This window comes from Seriola aureovittata, chromosome 20 (assembly GCF_021018895.1).
Source record: "Seriola aureovittata isolate HTS-2021-v1 ecotype China chromosome 20, ASM2101889v1, whole genome shotgun sequence".
In the NCBI taxonomy this organism is placed as follows: Eukaryota; Metazoa; Chordata; class Actinopteri; order Carangiformes; family Carangidae; genus Seriola; species Seriola aureovittata.
The window spans coordinates 1,850,752-1,866,245 of NC_079383.1; the positions used below are offsets into that span (position 1 = coordinate 1,850,752).

General features: G+C 41.2%; 1 protein-coding gene across 1 annotated transcript in view; it reads right to left on the reverse strand.

Moving 5' to 3' along the window:
• Window positions 1–175: 175 nt before the first annotated feature.
• Window positions 176–15,494, reverse strand: part of stk17a (serine/threonine kinase 17a) — a 32,404-nt gene continuing 17,085 nt past the window's right edge. The window contains exons 3-7 of the mRNA XM_056364641.1: window positions 6,752–6,899; window positions 5,480–5,606; window positions 5,330–5,378; window positions 4,094–4,273; window positions 176–3,267 (exon numbers count right to left, since the gene is read on the reverse strand). Of these exons, the coding sequence (XP_056220616.1) occupies window positions 2,940–3,267; window positions 4,094–4,273; window positions 5,330–5,378; window positions 5,480–5,606; window positions 6,752–6,899 (832 nt within the window). The 3' untranslated portion in view covers window positions 176–2,939. The remainder of the gene's footprint in view (window positions 3,268–4,093; window positions 4,274–5,329; window positions 5,379–5,479; window positions 5,607–6,751; window positions 6,900–15,494) is intronic.

Consider the following 15,494-nt stretch of genomic DNA (forward strand, 5'->3'; position numbering starts at 1 on the left):
GCATCCTCTGCATCTTATGGAACTTGCCATTTAATTTTTTTTATTGTGCTTTTGTAACAACTAATGAATGTAAAGGGGTTTAATGTGTTGGTCAGTAATCATGTTGCTCAGATACAAATGGCCGCTAAAACACAATCTGTGCTCTGATCACAAAAGACAAGTGAAATACTCAACACGCATTCGAAATGTTTATTTACAGTAGGGGACATTCATGTACAAATCTGTTCCCATAGTAACAGCTTATTGTTTCATAGACACAAATTTACAGTACAGATCCAGTGGAAGTGTAGAGCGCTCACTGTCTACACGTACAAGTTTAAAATGATCTGTCTTTATTGCTTCAGAGAGAGCTGAACCGCGGGGGGTCAGTCCTCAGTGTGAGAGGAGTATGTGACATGGCTCTTTAAACAGTACGCACCTCTTAAAAACAACAACATCTGCATCATTAACACAGAATTAGAAAACTCCAAAATTCTGTCTCAGATATTTGCAATATTACACAGAAACACCTGAAATAAAAACAGCAAGAGTTAAAATAATCAAATATTATCTCCAAGCATGGCACCAAAAATACAAAATAAAAAAAAGAGAAGATACAAACGGGGTTGAGTTCGGAGCAGCTGGTTCTGTTCAGAGGAAAAGCAGCAAACACGAGGAAATGGACAGAAATCGACACAGATTTGGCTTCTGAATTCAAAAATCATGAAAAGAGTAAGAAAAGTGAGTTCCTCCTCACTGTTCTGTAGCAAGTGTGACAAACAGTCCCAACTGCAAATCACCTCAGTCATCAGTACACATGCACATATATGATGACTGGACCTGCATTTGTTCCTATATACACAGTTTTTACTGTGGAGAGTTTCCACCTGGCAAAGTGGAGCTCTCAGCGTCTCCTGCACCGTCACGACAGAGACGAGCTCTCCCTGTCGTCTGGTGTCAGTGGCAGGAGTTCGTTTGTTAGTTTCTTTAAACCGGACTTGTCTTTTTTTCTACTTTATTCAGTGACGTCTCGTTTCCCAGAATGCCCTCTGCCCCGTCATCAAAACATGATGGTTTAATTTCAGTGTTCACCTGTGATTTCACACAAGAGCCGGAGGATTCAAGAGCCTTAGAATTAGGACTCAGACAATGGCTGCTAACAGTTCTCTCTCCTGATTGGCTGTCCAGTAATTTCTGGACTTGACTAGGTTTATTATAAGTGATGAAGGTTTAACATGAACACAACATCTTGTAGTTTCAAAGTTAGAACAGTGTTCATTGCACATTAAGTTTTTACCTGGGCTTCTCTCACTGGTTTGAAGTGGGTGGAGCTCAGCTGGAAAAATGACAATACAGCCAATTACTGCCAATTTGCCCAGTGTTCGCTCACGGTATTGCAATGACAACAAATTCCCTGCAGCTCAAAAATGCATTTTCTCCACAGACCATCGCTGTAATAGAAATGTCTGTAAGCTGTTGACTATCTGTTTTACATTTGTAAAACTTACCCAGAGCCCAGAAAAGTGATTCTTACTTGCACGTCATTCAAATGACGTAAAGTCTATGAGGAACAGTGTCTCCATTACACAGTTGCTGACAAGTTCATTTTTACACCGTCAAATTCATGTTCAGTACATATCTTGGTCACAGTTATTTATTCTATTATCAAAGCTGTTTGTTTTTTTTTTTTAACTCTGTAAAAGCTGTTATCAGACTTTGCCTAAAAATCCAGTATCAATCAGGCTCTTAATAGGAAAGAAGTTTCCCCTCTTACACAAGACACAAAGTGTGTGTGAAGTGCTCGTATGTGGCTTCCTGTCTGAGGGATAACACTGAAACTGAAGCAACATGTTGCTCGGTGTGTTTGGTGGCTGTGCGCTCTGCTCTACTTTCTGCTCCTCTGGGTTTGTCCCTGGTTGAATCCACATGTCCAGACCACCCTGCACATGCAGACCTCATCAGACTGTTCTGAATGTTACCTCCACATTTTAGCCCCATGGATGTGACATTAATATCAATATTAATATTTTAGCATAATTTAGATATTTAAACAGATATTTATTTATTGTTTATTTGAAACAATCTCACCACGAGGTCCATTTAGTAGCTGTTCTGGAGCTTTTGGTCGTCAGCAGATGTTGTTGTTGCCCACTTGTCACTGAAGTGCAGATCAAATTATAATTGAATTTCCTTCCATGACAACTGGAGATCAAAGATTGTATCACATGATCAAAAGCTCCAGAACAACGACCAATTGGACCTTGTGGTGAGACGGTTCTGTTGACACCGTTTCCAGTGTCAAAGACGAACTTATGATCTTTTTTTAATTCTTTATTTATAAATATATCTATGTATTGAGGCTTTATATTGCACACAACTCGTAAATTTAAAACTTAAGACTTACATGTTAAGATTTTGGGAGTGATAACATCCAAGACATTTTACTCTAAACTGTCATGGAGCGTTTTCCTCTCAGATTTAAAGTCCCAGTCTGGAAGCTGGACATCTGGATTCAGCCTCTGTCCCTCTGCCTCTCTGTGATGGACTCCTCCCTCCATCAAAAAGACGACCTCACTCTTCAAAGCTCAATTTCCAAATTTACAGTAGCTCGTGGAAATGTCTCACACCTGTCGACATTTGGCCAGTTATTCAGGGGGAAAGAAAACTACAACAGCAAACCAAATGAAATACAAGTGACATAAAATCTACTGTAGCTGCGTTGGGGTGTGGTGGGTGTCAAGCAAGGTGATGCATTATGGGAGAAATATGTAAGTGGGTTCTTAAAAAATGCACTTAAAGTCCAACTTCTTAAATGAAATCAGTTTGACTGTGCAAAAGCATCTGATTACAAACGTACAGTATATATGGAGGGGAGTTTGAATAAGCAGGTTTACTTTTGTTACCGTGACAACACTAACTTTTCCTCTGCAGGAGGCTGGCGGTGCGTGTGGTGGGCGGGGTCAGTAGATGAACTCCCCAGGGACCTCCTGCAGGGCGCTGAAGGGCTCCTCGAACTTGAAGCGTTTGGAGATGGCCTTCTGCTCGGCGGCCAGAGCCTCCTTCTCCGAGGTGGAGGACTGGCGGCACTGACCCAGTGTGTAGGCGGCCATGACGATCAGCTCCTCCGTCACTGGGCGTTCCTCCTCCTCGGCTGCGGTCGTGCTGCTGGTGGTGCTGGACGCCTCCTGCTCCTCCACTGGGAGGATCTCCTCCACTGTCTGGGTTTCCTGAGACTCTGAGGACTGAAGCCAGGGGTGTTTGAGACACTGCTCCGCCGTGGCCCGGTCCCTGAACACACACACACACACACACACACACACACACACATCAATGTGTGTAACGACTTCAGCGTCTGTGATGTCCACTAGGGGTCACCAAAGCTTCACTTAAGGTCTTGAGGCTTTTTTGATTCAAAGAATGTGAGAAAATAAATCTTTGAAAATTATGTCTCTGTGAAAGAACAGCAATATTTAATTAAGAGGCAGAGAGTCAGTTCTCCAGCGCCTGTTTCACGATCATTAATACAGCAGCTCGTTAACGCACTTGTCATTATATCCACTGTCACAGCTCAGCTGCTGAAATTAACCAAATCAAATTCACAAAATGGCTAAATTGCAATATCCAAATCACAGGAGCTGCAGTTATTTTGATGAAAGTAAAATGTGTCACATTGTTGTACGCTGTTAGCACCATCAGTGCTTTGGTGCCGCAGAGACGCTCCGACCTACAGATCACATTCTCCAGACCAAAAGGAACATGTTTGTTTGGTACAAGAGCAACAACAATCAAATCAACATCATTTTAAAATTTAAAATCAAATGTAAAAACAACCATTCCAACTGAAATCACAACATATGCCAAAATAAACACAACATGATTTGTTTGCATATCGTTCAGCTCCAGTCGAGATGGTAAATAATATTTCTATCTGCAGCTCAGCAGTAACTGCTCGTCCACATTATATTCATGAGACGTGATCCTATATAAATGTATAACTATACAAATAAACATTTCATACTTGTTCTGTTTGACAACAAAATGAATCATGTTTAGTGCCACATGAGTTTGTGTGTTGTGGACAGGTGTGGACAGGTGTGGACAGGTGTGGACTGACTGTGGCTGTTTGCGCAGCAGCATCTGGATGAAGGACAGGGCGGCCTGGTCCAGCTGCTGCAGCTCCTCCTCTGTGTAGCTCACACTGAGCTGGGAGATGTTGAGGAACGTCTCCTGCTTGTCTTCGCCCAGGAACGGAGAGATGCCCGTCAGCATCACGTAGGTCAAGACCCCGATACTCCTGAGCAGACAGGGTGAGAGCAGGATGACAAAACCTTCATCCACAATAACAAATGCAGCTTTGAAAACAAAACAAAATTTTAATCAAATTTAATTTTAATTTTTTTTATTATATTGTTTCTAATTTATATCTTCCACCTCAGTTCCTCAGGACGAGCTCGTTTAAGTCTTTGAAAATATTTTTTAAAAATTCATGTGGACTGATGGAGCAAACATTAAAGTAAAAGAATGAACATTAACATCATCCACTTGAACACAGTCAATATTGACTAAATAAATGGACTGCAGCCTGTTTATCGTCTTATCGACTACTTAAGGCACTTTACACAAACTAGCAGCTAGCGGGCGGCTATGCTAACCGTCTTCTCTGTGAGGAAAATCCTTCCTCCTGCACATGATGATGTTTTGAGTGTACACAGAGGGGAGGGGCTATAAATTAACTGGTAAAGAGATTCATGAGATATAAAGGCTTGTTTATGGCTAAGATTTACAAATGATGTAGACACTAAAAACTGACAAAATGGATAATATATTTTTTAAATAATGGATATGGTGAGCGGTTTGCATCCTCTTCTAAACTTCCCTCTCTTTTCTACCTTGTCTGTGTCATTCATGGTCATTACAAGCTTAAAGCCGCATAAGGATTTGTCATCATTGTTTTTCAATGATTCTTTTAATATTCTATCATATCAATCAATATCTATCATTGAAAGTTTACAGATAATCACAGTGTTGTTCTAATTAGTTATTATCTGTGTAAAAATGAGACAGTGGCAGTGAAAGGTTGTGTTGTGTGTGTGGTCCGTGTGTTGTCACAGTGATAAAACCACTAGGGGGAGGCAAAGCTGGAAACAACTAATCCTACACACAGTAAGTTTCAGAGATAGAAAACTGAGCAGACCTCAGTGAAACATCTGTATACAGCTGTGACTGTAACAGTAAATAAAGTTTAGAGTTCAATGACAGTTTAACCCTGTGACACTGCTGAGACGTACAACAAACAGAACAATGTTTCTCCTAAAGTTTAACCCCACAGAACAAAAAGAAAGTTTCTTACCACATGTCTGTTGCTGTGCTGATCGGCTCATAATTTAGAATCTCGGGAGCTGAAACCATGAACACAAACACCTCAGTATCATTTAATCAGCGTTTAATCAGTTCGTCCGTTACTGTGAGGTGGTGGACGTGACGCTGAGCAGCAACTCACCAACATACTCCGGGGTTCCCATGATCTCCCTGAGCTCCTGGTGGCTGCAGACCATCCTGGACAGGCCGAAGTCCACGATCTTAATGTCCCCCAGAGGAGAGCAGCTGGTCAGCAGGATGTTCTGAGGCTGGCAGGACATCAGAGGACACGATACTGTCACACACACGTCTGATATATAATCTAATCTATAATTTATACCACCTGATCTTCTGTCCTTCATGGACAGAGCATCAGTGTCTTTCATGTTTGACCAGTTTCATAAAGGTTTATATTCTGGTACAGTTTCATAGGATTATAGTCTGTTCTCATGGTCATTTTTATTCAGTAGAACTGAACTTTATTCTGTCTCAGCAGGATATGTTAAAACACTACAAATGGACGTGTACAAAGCTTTTCATATTTTCAGAATCATTTGATTGTAGTGTCTGTTCTTTTCTACCGGAGCTGAAGCTTTTTGGTCTGTTGCTGTAATTCCTGAACGAGTCCCTGAACTCTGCATCATTTTATTTCTAAAGGATCAAATGTGAAGCGCTGCATTTGAGTTAAGTGGGTGTTAATGACTGTCTTGTTCACTTTATCTCAGAGTATTGAGAATTTGCTGAAAAGTACAACTAATGATTATTTTCATAATATCTCAATGAAACTTAAAAAATGCCCATCATAATTTCCTAGAGCTCAAGGTTACATCATCAAACGAATCACTTGACTAATTGTTGCAGCTGTAGCTGTGAAACTGCTAATTTGATGAATGGACTGGTGGATGAGATGTGAGTAGGTGGACGGTGTGTTCTGTGGATTATTCAGAGTAACACTGTTCCTGAAAACAGATGCTGCTGTTGAAACTAAACTAAACTCCACTCCAAAACCTCGACGATCTGTCTCATTAGAAAACCTGGACAAATACTGGAGATGCTCATTTTGATGTTTGATGTTTTGGTGTTTAGCTGATATCACATTTGCTTTTTCTACTATAATGTTTATTACGACATGTTCAGTTTTAAGAGTGAAGAGCTGATGACACACAGCGGATTGTTCAGTCATGAAATAACAAGTGTACAGGTGATTCATCTGTGGCTTTTACAGGCTTTAGCTGCTCTTTCCAAAGCCTGAAATGTTGAACTCTTCACGTCACAGTGACGTCGTTTTCCCAGAGAATGAAGCAGGTTTTATCTGAAGTGACTGGTTCACTTCACAGATCATTCAGGAGTCAGAGTGGATCTGAACGGACTGTAACTGGAATACAAAGAATCATGTGGAGGTGTCTCTGCTGACCTTCAGGTCCAGGTGGACTATGTTGTTCTGGTGGAGGAAGGAGACTCCCTCTAGGATCTGCCTCATGAGCCTCTTCACGTCCTCCTCGCTGAAGGCCTCGTCCTCCCGATCTGCCACGCACTGGTTGAAGATCTCGCCTCCGGCCGCACTGCACAAACAAACAAACAAACAAACCATGCTCACTGAAAGAAGTCAACAGCCCTCCCTGTTTGTAATAGACTTTTTTATTTCTTTTCCAAACAATAAAAAAAGCAATAAAAAAACCCAGTAACATCACACAGAAAGACATAAACAGAAGAGATAAAGATAATCTTAATAAAAACCATCAAAAACCACAACACCAAAAAACAAAGAAAGAAAGAAATGTAAATAATGAAAATATATAACTCTATATATCCACAGGGTAACACTGGTTTCATATTGTATTCATTTATGGGCCCCATGTTTTCCTAAATACTTCCTGCCTGTAATTTAAACATTAATTGTTCATATTTTGGTCATTTCTCCCGACCACTCGTTGAAGGGGAAGATATTTGTTGTTGAGCCTGAGCTCGATCCTACAACCTGTGGTCAGAGCCGGTCGGGAACAGCCCTCCCTGTTTAAATAGAGGCGAAGAAGAGATCAGAGATGAGCATCCGTCTACAGGATCACTCTTTGTACACTGTCAGGGAGGCTACAGCCTGGACAGGTCTCATACACAGTGTCAAACCCAAACCACGGTCGGATCCCTGCTTCATCATGAAACTTGTTCTACGTCTTTCACGGCTTTTTTGGCGAATCCCAGAAGACGCAGTGGAAATAAATCTCCGTCTAACCCCGATGTACGAGTGTGTGTGAATGTGCGTGTTGACTGGCTGCGGGTGATGGCAGAAATAGACCTCCAGATATAGCAAAGCAATTATGAGCGTCTCTTGAACGAGGCCAATGAACAGTTGACTGATCACTTCTCTCTGACGTGAGGAAACAGACGGAGGTTGTAAAATAAACAGCAAAATAAAAACTGTCTCAAACTGTTGTCGACACTGAAGCTCCCGCCCTGCTTCGAGCACCATGAACGTCCTCTGACCTGAGGTAACCTCTGTCGGACAAACTCAATTAGAAACTGAGAAAGAAAAGGAGGCAGGGCAGTCAGGAATAGACGAGGTGTTCCCTCAGGGTGCTGCTGAATTAGGCTTTATCTCAGAGGAGGGTGGAGACGGCAGGAAGAGGAGGGGTGGCTGAGAATGTTTGGGGTTTTCAAGGTGAGAAGAAAGAGCCTTTAACCGGAGTACAGGCGACAAAAACAGTCTGGACGGCCGAACTAATGAAAGTCAAACAGCTCCTCACAGAGGTGCTGCTCAGGTCCTGGTCCTGGTCAACAGGAAGTTCTTCAAGGTCAATCCTGGTTCATCGTTTGTATAGTTTCAGACATTGACCTCTGACCTCTGACGCTTTTACCTCTGGATCTGTTATTTGTTCTTTTCGTAGTTTAAACTTCTTTCACTTTTATTCTGGGACAAGATGCACAAAGTCTCTTAAGTTAAGATTTTCCTTAAAGTCCAACTTAAGATTTCCCTAAAATAAAAACTATTGCACAGAATATCCTGTCTTTCCTCAAAATGTTCCCTTAAGTATTTAAAGTTTTCTCCTTATACTTAAGAAACCACTTAAAGTCAGTTAAGACACAAAAGACCTTCGCATCCAAAATAAGGAAAAAACTTTGTACTAATTGTATCTGAACTCAACACGTCTGAGTTTATGTTGATAAATGAAGAGGACGAACATCACAACAAGAGTTTGAAACTCATCATCAATGAGAGGAATTGATTTGCTCCATAGATTTGATCGGCATCAGTTTCTGATTTGATCTGATGGCTCCATCTCCTCAGCTCTCTTCAGGGTAACTACAGTTAATGATGCTCTGTGTTTTATGCTACGGGATCTTTTTAATCAATTATTGATGAAGTATGTCATGTCCATTGATCCGAGTGTCAGACGCTTTGACCGTTTTCATTAAAGTTTCCATTTAATGGATGAAATGGCGACACACTTCTTTAATGTCATTTTTTAAGACATTTTTTTCTTCTGGTCAACTTTGTGAGACGATACAGGTGAGATGTTCACAGGTTTCACAGGCGCTAATGCCGGCAAACAAACGGTCTCCATGGAAACTGTAGAATTTTACTGCAGTAAAATCTCATTCATTGCTGCAAATGCCTTAATGTTTTTCCTTAACAGAGGAAACCTTTTAAGTGATTCTGTGCAACAACCTTCAGTAACTCCCTGAGCTGAGGAGAAATTCAACCTCAAGTGTCAGACGTCAGTGGAAAACTTAAAGTGTTCTGTCCAAGACGACGACTTGATACTTGGACAAGGGAGAGGAAGAGGAGGGAGGGAGAGAGAAGATGAAGATATAGAGATCAGCAGTCAAACAGGTTAAATGTGGTTTTAAATAAAGATGGAAGTCGTTGCTCTAGACTGCACAACATTGTTAGAGTTTCCATGGCAACTGCTGGACCTCAGTTAAACGTGTGCTCTAGTTATGGCACTGCATGCATGTCTGCTGGGGGTAAGTTTCCATTTAACACAGTTCAGACTCATTTAAACATGTTATTAAACTGAATTTCTTAAAGTAGACCTGTTTGACACACTGATAGAGTTCAGATCTCTGTGACAGTTAAAAGGTTCATTCACCCAATTCACACACAAAAAAAGTTTGTCTAAAGAATCAGGTTCCTCTGAAACCTCTCAGGTAAGAATTTAGTTTGTGGTGCTACAAGCATAAGGAAATCACATTAACTATAAATTGTTCAAATGGTTTTGAAATATTCTCAAATAAAACCTTGCCTTCCTGTTGCTATGAAACCACCACAATAATTTTTATTAAATAACCAACGGTACAGACGGTTTGTGAGAACTCTCTCTTTTATTACTTTTTTATTTTTGTGCTTCTCACTTGTGGTTGAGAAAAACAGATGTGTGTTTGCAGGCAGCTTAATGCTAAAGTATAAATTGTCTTGAATCAAGCTATAACCATTTAACCAGTCTTTACACACAAATACACACACACTTTGTTAAGGCGTTGGTGTGTGTGGATCGGCTGCTTTAATGAGAAACAGTGAGTGTGTGATGAGAAACCAGAGAGCTGAAGAGGAGGAGAATCATGATGAATAATTAGGTCAACTGAAGGAATGTATGTGTGTGTGAAATGATTGGTTTCTAATCTGTGCCACCGTTGCACACACACACACACACACACACACACACACACACACACACACACACACCACACACACACACACACACACACACACACACACACACACACACACACACACACACACACACACACCTGGTTTCGGCACGTGCATTAAACTAATGGAATCTCGGTTCATTCCTCAGAGGATCAGACAGAAACTAATCCAGTCTGGCAAACAGGAAACAATAACTTCAGACGTCCTCATGCATCTGATGTGGAGGTTCCCACACACACAGGAGCTTTTACTCAATGACTCATCAGATTACATTCATATCTGAGTAAATTGGCCTTTTGTTGAAAACTGGATCTATGTCTGTTTTAACACAGGGTCAGCGGTGTGTTTAGAGCCTGTAATGAAACCTGCGTCATCTTCAAACAGCTGCAGCATCTGTTGATAATAATGATTTTGCTTTGACCAAGAAAGTGTTTCATGTTGCCTTTTAAAGTTTTCTGACAGAGCTCTGGAAACAACCGGAGACCGTCTCTTAAAGGGATCACAGCAGCCGCAACGCCCAGCAACATGTTGACGTTCTCAGGACTCGTGGGTCGGACCACACCCATCCTCGTACTATGACTTCAAGTTGGTCTCAACCACACACCTGTAAAGTTTCACGGTATGTTGGAGGTTGTGACGTCATTGTGACCGACATTTTAATTTTAATGATAATAAGACACGGCCGATTCAAAAGCATTTGATTTTCAAAAACAACTCGGACTGTGAATGATGGCGTGGAGAGGGAAGATGAACGGAGACAGATCATGTGTCACTTTTCATTTCAACACCACATGAAGCAGATGAATGAATTATTTTTTCCTGCAGTGACAACAGATGTAAAACACAGTGACCTTTTACCTAAACTGGCAAATATGAACAACGAATTTAACTGAATTAGAAAATTACAGTTAAAAAATGGACAAATTACATGACAACATATTAAACTGAACTTGTTTGACCTGTTGTAGTCTGAACTCAAACCTTCCTCCCTCGATCTAAAGTGATTTAAACGACTTCTCATCAGCATGAACTTCAGACAGAGTTTTGAACATTTCTCACAGGGACGTGATCAGAAGTCTGACGGACTCTCTGAACAGGGGATTTCACGATCCTGCAAGCGCTCGCTTCACCGAGAGGAAGTCATGCAGCATGTGCTCCCTCTGCACCGAGGACACAGCTGCTCCTCCAGCCGCTCCAAGGCCATCTCCGAGGGGAAGTTAGTTACCTGCACGATTTCTGTGTGCAAAATGTAAAAAGGTCTGTGCGTCTCCCTGCACGAGCGTGATGTCACAGACAGAACTCTGATCTAATCTGTCAACACGAAGAAAAGACAAGGAAACTCAGCTCATCAACAAATAAACTTTCTAAATAAATAAATAAAATTCAATAATTTAATGTTTATCTTGGATGAAGACCTCAGTGACCGAGGAGCCTCACTAAACAAGTCATCCACAACAGAAACAGACACACACTAGAAAAACACCTCCATTGATATGATCCCAGACAAAGGCAGGTTGGCATGCTGCCTGTGTGTTGCCCCAGAAGCCTGATGGTGGGGGTGGGGGGGTCAGTCAGGTTCACGCAGGCCAGAGGGCAGTCAGTCAGCGCTTGATTGGTGAGTTGCTAATGTAATTAATGAAATCAGTGTCAGCTCAGTGCTGTGGGAATGGATCAATTCAGCTTTGATCAGCCGCCCGTTTGGACTCTGATGATTTAGTAGAAGAATGACATGAACTCAGTCAGCTGACCTAAATAACTGGCTTCATAAACATAAACACCCACTAAACAACAACAGGGGGGTGTGAAGGGTCTATACATCTGTATCTGTAGGAAGCTCTGAACTGATATATAAAGTATATATAAATATAAAACACCAGATAATCCTCCATGAGTCTGACTCGTTCACAGAGAGCCAGTGGAGGAATCAGTCAAACTCTTGTACCATCACAGTTACAGTAGAGAGAGGAGCCACAGACACAGATGAGTGTGGAAGAGGAAACCGTCTCCACAAAGGACAGAAGAGACAAAGAGACAAATGTGCGTGACAGAGAGAGGGGGAGCGATAAAGTCAGAGTGAGGTCAAGTGAATGCCCTGCAGTGGTCCTCCATACTGCTCTCATCGTGTATTCATGTCCACAGAACTGGAGTTTCCCTCATGCTAATGGCCCCATTTACAACAGGAAAACAGCGGCTAACTTTGGTTGTGGAGCCACGTTCGTCCAAATGCCTGAAATCTGACATCACCACTAATTACAGCCGGGGCCGAATTAACCTGCTGCGGGGCCCCAGGGCAAAAATGAGCTGTGGGCTCCTACTGCGCCGACCCAACATGGCCCCTGAGCCCCACTTACAGTATTTCTACACTGAACTGAGCTCCAGGTTATATTATACAAAAACATATAAATATATTGTAGTGTTTGGTTTTTGCTTTATTACCAAAAAGGTCAGACATGACGCACAGCTAGGGGTTATCCAAATATCCTGAAGTTAGTGCAACTCAAAAGCAGCATGAAAACAAAGAAGAACTAGAACCACCTCCTCGTGGTCGTATCCCTCCGCCACTCAGACTAGTTCCAGGTTACGTCCCTGTTTATCCAGAGTCAGATACAATATGAAGCATTTGTGTGAAATTTGGTCATAATTGCTGTGAAGTCTTGAATAATGGCTAAACAGAGTTTTGTGAGGTCAGATGACCTTGACCTTTGACCTTAACCACTGAAATCTAATCAGTTTGTCCTTGAGTCCAGGTGAACGTTTGTCCCAAATGTGAGGAGATTTGAGGAGTTCTCGAGGTATTGCGTTCACAAGGCCAAAATAATGTTTTGTGAGGTCAATGTGAACTTTGTCCTTTAGCCACCAAATTTTAAACAGTTCATCCTTGAGTCCTAGTGAATGATTGTGACAAATCTGAAGAAGTGCCGTCACAGCTTGACTGAGAAATCGTGTCCACAAGAATGTGATGGACGGACAAACAACCCAAAAACAAAATGTCTCCGACGCGGAGGGAATAAAAATATTTGTTTTAAAAATTAACACGATTAAAGTTCATTATCAAACAATAAAATAAATGAAGAGCTAAAAATATCAAAACAAACATATTTAATCACCTAACTTAATCAACTTCAACCAAAACACTGATCTGATCTGCAGAATAACAGGAACATGACAGAACATGGTTGATTTTATGAGGTTGGGAGTTTCACTTCTAATCACCCACAAATGCAACAGCCAGTCATATTCAGTTTATATCTTGAATACAAATAAATTGTTTAAAATATGTAGCTGATTCAGTTCAACCTGAATGACGAGTGTTTGGAACATCTGACCTGACGACTTCCACTGCAGCAGTAGATCAACACTGAACTTCAGGATAAATCTGGTGATATTCTATATTTTTCTTACTGTCAACAAATCCCCGGTTTCACACCGACGCTCAGACTGGTCTGTCGTGTTGGTCCAGTCTTAATGTTGCTCACAGACGGACTCATTTTAAACCAAAAACATTAGACACCTTAACAGACTAACTCAGGCCTGAGACCAATGTTACCATGGTAACAATTAACACCTGCGCTGAGCAGTAGCGCTCTACAGCAGAAAACAGGAAACCATGGCTCATAATTTGTGGTTTGCTAACATTGTTATGGAGAGAGTGATGAGAAGGGAAAAAGTTTTTAGAGACGCCAGTGACTTTTTTTTTTCTTTCCAAATCTGATTTTGAAATTTTTTTCATTGTTTTAAAACGTCCTTGAATTCCTCCAAAACAAACTGCTTTGTGCAATGGATGAATTTAAAATGAAGGATTGTGAAATGGACAAACACATCATTCCTTTTTCATAGGATTTGTTGACAGTGAGTAGAATATAGAACAGTAGAATATAGAACAGTAGAATATAGAACAGCAGCCTCATCCTGAATCTCTCTCTCTCTCTCTCTCTCTCTCTCTCTCTCTCTCTCTCTCTCTCTCTCTCTCTCTCTCTCTCTCTCTCTCTCTCTCTCTCTCTCTCTCTCTCTCTCTCTCTCTCTCTCTCTCTCTCTCTCTCTCTCTCTCTCTCTCTCTCTCTCTCTCTCTCTCTCTCGGCGAGCGGCCATGCTTTGGCCGGTCACGTGCGGCTCGACTGACATAATGAACTCCCAGCTGGAGCTCAGCCAGCAATGAGGCCATGTAGCTCTCTATTGCTCTCATTCATTCTCTCTCTCCGTTTAACCGTTCTCTCCATCACGTTTACACTATTCCTGCCTCTGTCTCTTTCCCTCCTCTCTCATTTTTCTCACTCTTCATTGATTTCTTTCTTTCTCTCTCTACCAGCCTGGAAAAAAGCTTTGGGCCCCTCTGCCTCCCTCCCTCCTTCCCCCCTTCCATCATGGCATGAATAGTTTTCTATGTCAAGTTGACCCTCATTCGTAGAATATCTGCCCCCCTCCTCCCTCCCTCCATCCTTCCTTCGATCCTCCTTCATCACCACTTAGCCCACTACCCAAAATATCTGTCAGCTGTCAGCCGAGTAAAAGAGGAGGATGTTGTCAACGTCCAGAAAGAATGAAAGTATTCTGCTCCATTTTTTCCCCATATAAAAAACCACATATGAGAAATGAAAGGGGCTGGGGGGGGTGGATTAAATGGTGCTTCATTCATATGATTCACATGATCACAGACTTGAATTGATCGTCTTTCCCCTGGTTGTTTATCAGTGTTTATCGGTGTCTAATCTTCTTTTATTGAAATATTTATTTTATATTTATGATCCGTTCTATCGTCTCCATCACAAACAGCAGATATGATTCACACTGATCTGATGAAGTTTAAATGTCCTAAATAACTCAATGTCACATATTTTTGCATAATGTTGATTTGAGATGTTTCTTATTTATGCTGTTCTACATGTTTTATTATGCTCGGGTACTTTCTTCTTTTATTTTCTCTGGTTTTACTTTTTTTCTTGTAAAGCACTTTGTAACTTTAGGTTTGTAACTTTAAGAAAAGTTAAAAAAAATAAAGTTATTATTATTATAAATATATTCAACTTCCTGAAATCTGATTCAAAAGACAGGAAATTAAAGACGGTCTTTCTGAGACATGGATCTAAAAACAGCTGACACAACTACTACACGTTAAAAACATGTGAACAGTGCTACCATGAATCATAACAAAGCTGTCAGTTGTTCTCTGTGTTATGTTGTATTATATCATATTATATGAGAAAAAACAACAACAAAAATTTGATTCTTTAATTTTCTTTTTAAAATTTTATGGGGAAATAATAATCAATCTGTAGTGTCTTTGTCCCTGTATGTATGTGTGTGTGTGTGTGCTTGACTATGTGTCTGAGGAGGAGCACTATCCTCACTCAGAGCAGCAGTTAATTCTCAGATTATCCTTTTAATGAACAATGGCTGGGATTAGGATTATGGGTTGAGGTGGGGGAGGACTGGGCCCACTGGACCAGTTAAAGGAGCATTTATGGGATCTCCTTAACAGGACAGACTGCGTTGTATGGCATGTGCTGCTGAG